The 5064-nt window shown below is 41.6% G+C and overlaps 1 protein-coding gene across 1 annotated transcript; it reads right to left on the bottom strand.

Moving 5' to 3' along the window:
• Positions 1 to 265: 265 nt before the first annotated feature.
• LOC121259430 (probable aspartic proteinase GIP1) lies at positions 266 to 1958 on the bottom strand. The gene has a single exon (XM_041161023.1). It carries the CDS (start codon positions 1704 to 1706, stop codon positions 387 to 389), a length of 1320 nt encoding a protein of 439 aa, XP_041016957.1. The 5' UTR covers positions 1707 to 1958; the 3' UTR covers positions 266 to 386.
• Between the last annotated feature and the right edge of the window lie 3106 nt (positions 1959 to 5064).

The following is a 5064-nucleotide window of genomic DNA, read 5'->3' as shown; positions in this document are numbered from 1 at the left end:
ACTTGCTATTGATGGTATTATTTAAGACTTGTATTGACTATTGAGAAATATTATTAAGTTTATTAGGTATGCTTTTAAGATTTGTATTAGTTTTATTTTGGAATAGTTATTATATATATAACTCATTCATATAATGTCTATCTCGAAAGATATCGATATTGAAATATTTCATTTTAATACTTCAACTGGAAGGTCACCAGAACGGAATTCAAAACTTTAATTCTAATGCCTGCCATGATTGATTATACGCTTGATCTGGGGAAAATCATCAACCTCCCATAGAATAATATCTCAATATAATGAAAAGTGTAGTTGGTTTAATTTCTTCATGTTTCATTTCCATCAGCCAACATACAAGTCAACAAAAGGGTTGGTTCCTCCACACATTATTTGAGAATTTTATTTGAAGTAAAATTGAAGTTGGCACAGGATGTCCCTCGGACCAAAATTGAGGAGCTAAATCCCAATCTCTTGGATTGAAGATCAAACTGAAGAAGATTATCCTCCATCTGATGCCCACCAATCACCATCGATGTCCTCGCATTGGGTCCCCCATCCACAAATCCCAAACACCACACCTCCCCTTCCTCCCCTCCCATCCTCACCATTGAATTCGATCCGAAAACCCTCCAGAACACGTCGTCGTTTTGCATCACCATATCAACTGTCGGCACGCCCGGTCCCACGCGCGTACTTATCACGTCGTTCACCGCGTAGCACACATCGAATGGCTTCACTCCACTTGTTACAGCGGTGAGGTTCAGTGCAGAGGCTTCGCTTACGAACAGCGCCGTAAATGCTTTGTATATAGATGTCTCCAATAACGTGTACGGGTGGACGGTGCTGATCTTGGTTCCGCCGGTACCGTTCTCATCGACGGTCAGGAGCGAGGCGTTGAGCTGAACCGGCTTCCCATTGACTTTAATGGCCGTCAAACCTACGAAATACTCATCCGACGGTTTGTGGTCGTAGGTTATCACGGTGCTTCCGATCGGGTTCAAGATTAGCGGAGTGTAAATAAGCGATTTCGAGAGGTCGGTTTCGGAATTCACATAGTATGGCCCACTGGTACCCAGAAAGACCACGCCCGGATCCGAGCTCGAACCCGACAAGCACAGCGCGAAATAGCGAGGGGAAGAGAAAGCGGTGCTAACCTGCACTGGGAGCGAATAGTCGGACTGGCCGAGAGCGGCCAAGCCGGTGACCCCATTGGCGAGGCCTTGGAGAAGGAAGGTTGTGGAGCAGGAGAAAATGTACTCCGGGATGAGACCTAGTGGGCCCTGAGTCGACCCGTCGGTGGTGGGCAAGGCGAGCGTGTCAACGATGGCATTGGCGATGGTGGCCTTACGCGTGATGGGGTTCTCCGGGAAGAGAGCGCAGGTGTCGTTGCCGCAGGCGGGGCCGGGCGAGTCGTAGCAGTTGGAGCAGGCGAGGGAGGAGAGGGAAGCACAGAGAGAGGCATTGCAGGGGATGTGGTGGTAAGCAGTAGAGCTGTAGTTTTGGTAGCAGTCGAGCCAGGAGAAGGAGGCGCCGAGGTCGAGGAGTAATTTCGTGGGTTGGAGAGGGTTTTTGAGGTAAATTTGGACGGTGTATTGGCGTGTAGAAAGATCTTTGAAAATGGGTGCTAGGAGAGCTGTTTCTGATTGGAGAGACAGAGGCAGAGAGGAAACAAACGAGAGAAAGAAGACAAGGAATGGAAGAAACATTGTTCGGTTTTTGGATTCGAAGTGGCAGAGACACAGATAGACAGAGGTTAGAGAAGAAGGAATGTGAGGTTTTAACCAGTGCTTCGAGATTCGGAATGACGTTGGATATGCTGTCTGGAATCTGGATCCCTTCAAAGCAAAAGGTTTTAACGGCACAAATCAGAAAAAAGCAAAAACGAACGATAGAGATGGAAAGAGTTTCCGACTTTCCGGGTGGGGTTAGTAACTTAGTACGGATCTGAACTGAATTAAATTTTATTAACTAACGACTAACTAGGGGTGAGCACAGATTTATCCGTTTTGTGTTTAGAGCCGATCCGACCTGACCCGCCACACGCGACACAATAAGCGGCATTAGCCGACCCGACCTGACCTGAGTTTGATGAGTAATAAGACGGTAAGACCTTTAATCTAAAGAGATCCAGATACAAATTACAAACGAAATTGATGTGAGATCGAGTTCGAAAGGAGGTACGGGGACACAAACGTAGAGAAAGCGAGAGTGAGAGGAACTAACAGAGGAAGTCGACGACATCGCTACATTCGACAAGAAGGGACGGGTCGCCATGGTTGGAGCTCGCCATAACCTCAATCGTAACAGAGTGGGAGAGCTCGCCATGGTTGGAGCTGCGTTCAACGACATCGCTGCGTGGATCCTGCTGGCTCTAGCCGTGGCACTCACGGGTGATGGTGACAGTGGTGGCCACAAGAGCCCCCTGAAATCAATTTGGGTTCTCCTCTCAGGTGATGCGTTCGTCACTTTCATGTTATTTTTCATCAGACCCGTGATGAAATGGGCATTTTTTGCAGAGCATCCGATATGGGTTTTATGGGGATTCCTAGATAGTGCTTGGACCGAGCTCCTCACGGTTGATGCAAGCAAGCCTTGCTTTTCTTCTTCAATTTAATCGTTGGTTTGTTCGTGTATTTTATAAGGTTGGATTTTTTTCCGTGATGAAATGCTCTGTTTTATTCTTTTTTATTTTCCAAATTGGCATAAAACTGAGGATTTTCCTTGTGGTTGAACAATGGATCAACAATCCGTATAACATTATCCAACTTGTGCTTTAAATCGACTGCAAGTGGTTATGACGACATAGAGAAATGGGGAGGGATGGCAGCTAGGGTTTGTGATCAATTGTGAAACGTGTAGTCAGTTTCAGCAGGTTTGACCCGTAAGCTATTTCAAACCGCTTTTTTGGGTCGGATCAGATCGGGTCTTACGGACGGATCGGGTTATGTACTTTTTTGCACAGCCCTACGACTAACGAGCCATCTCATCTTCCTTACGCCGCTCATATATATATTTTTTTTTACTAAATTAAAAAAAATTCTTTTATCTATGGGTGCGCGGGGGATCCGTATGGGTGGGGCGGAAATTTTTTTCCTGCAATCCGCTCTGTCTATGTAGGGGCGGGGTATTCTGTTCGATGTAAGAGGTATGGTGGTGAACTTCTATCCGTCTGCTCTCCACTAGGCCTTTGGTCCAGTTCAATTATCTAGGTCTAAAATAGTCCAGAAACAAATTCAAACTTGTTTTTAGGTCATTTTGGATCCAAAATTTAACTACAAAAATAAATATATTTAAAAACTGAAAACAAAAAATAAATTATATGAATAGAAACTATTAACTATATATTAAATTTCAACTAATACTATTAAGTATTAACTAATAACCATCACTAAGGCACTAAGCTATTACAATTATACAAATTAAGAGAACTAATAAACTATTACAATATTACAAACTCATCTAAAAATAGTAAATATTACAAATTGTACTATTAACTATTTTAGCAACATTACAACTAATTGTAAATTAACAAAATCATAATATTTATAATTTGATCAATTTGGGATGGCGGTGAGTTCACTGAGTTGTGTCGACTGCTGTGAGACTGCGAGAATCGAGATCATAAAACCTGCAATATTAATAAGTTAAAAATAAAAGAAATTAGAATTATAAAATTATATACATAAAACAAAAATTTAAAATACAAAATATTAAAAGTACTAACCAATATGAGATTGGGTCATTGGGATGAAGATAAGCATAGATCATTGAGTCCTTAGAATTATGATTGGGCATATGTATTCGGCATATGTATATTGAGAATATAAAAGTTAAAAAACATACAAGCAAAATAATTAGATCCTAAAATATTATATAAAATTATAAATGCAAAAAATATTAAGGGACAAATTGTGCAAACCATGGTAAATTGGCAATGGTGGGTCCAATACACACAAAGTCATACTGCAGCGGAGGTAGCCGTAGACGCCACTCATGTATCACTATAACAATTAAATTTAAAATTAATGCCGATTAAATAAAAATAAATAAATTAAAATAAGAAAATGAAATTCAAGTCTCACGATTACCGGATCCAAGCTGATCACCACTCTCCTCATAGTCAAGAACATCTGAAACATGAATTGGAGTCCCTGCAATCCTATTCTACTTGCAAATCAAAGCATCCACAGTAGTAAGAGCCAATGAACTTCGGAATGAATCCAATACACGCTCTCTAGTGCTAAAGGCCGACTCTGAGGCTATAGTGCTAATAGAGATAGCCAAAATACGGCGGGCTATCTCTTCAAGGATGAGATACTTCACGGCATTCACCTTCCACAACCTAATATATCAAAGTCTCGTACAAATGGTTGAAGCTCTGCTGCCAAGTATCTGTCTATCTCTAACTGAGCTATTGTAAAACTCTGGACTAAAGGGTTATGCTCCAACCTCTCACCCCAGTCCAATCTACGTCTTTTCTCAACCTTGGCTTCTGGAACTTGTGGGAGGGTAGGTGTAGGTACTTGCCCGTACAGGTGTAGGTACTTGCCCGTACACAATCATTAATCCATATACCAATGCTATCCACCTTAAACCGAGGGTCAACAACAACAGTTACATATAACAAAATATTAGCCCTAGTGAAATCTCCCTAATACTTGTCGTACTTCGTCCTCATAATCAATGTCATCTCTCGCAACCTAATGTGACCACCCGCAACCATTTCATCTAATTCTTCTCTTATCCTACATATTTGCTAACAGAAATGATGGGATGTAGGATACGAAGTTCCATATAGTGTCGTAGTGACCTCGTAGAAAAGCCTAAACAAATTTATGAAAATAGATACAACTCCCCAATCATCATCCGTAGGCTTCTCCAATCCCCCATGATCATCAAAATATTTTACATATTAGATATTTTCATCACCGAATAATGCAAATACCAACTTATATTCTTGGGCCGCCTCCAACATAAAAAATGTTGAGTTCCATCATATAGACATATCAGTACAAAGGTCCTTCTTGGATGTTAGGCCAGTAGACCTCGAAGTAACTTTGAATT

The sequence above is a fragment of the Juglans microcarpa x Juglans regia genome, chromosome 4D (genome assembly GCF_004785595.1).
Source record: "Juglans microcarpa x Juglans regia isolate MS1-56 chromosome 4D, Jm3101_v1.0, whole genome shotgun sequence".
Classification (NCBI taxonomy): domain Eukaryota; kingdom Viridiplantae; phylum Streptophyta; class Magnoliopsida; order Fagales; family Juglandaceae; genus Juglans; species Juglans microcarpa x Juglans regia.
This window is presented reverse-complemented; position numbering and strand designations above follow the sequence as displayed.

Bases quoted from the DNA above. Each gene is read 5' to 3' on its own strand.
- LOC121259430 (XM_041161023.1), bottom strand. From the start codon at position 1,706: ATGTTTCTTCCATTCCTTGTCTTCTTTCTCTCGTTTGTTTCCTCTCTG.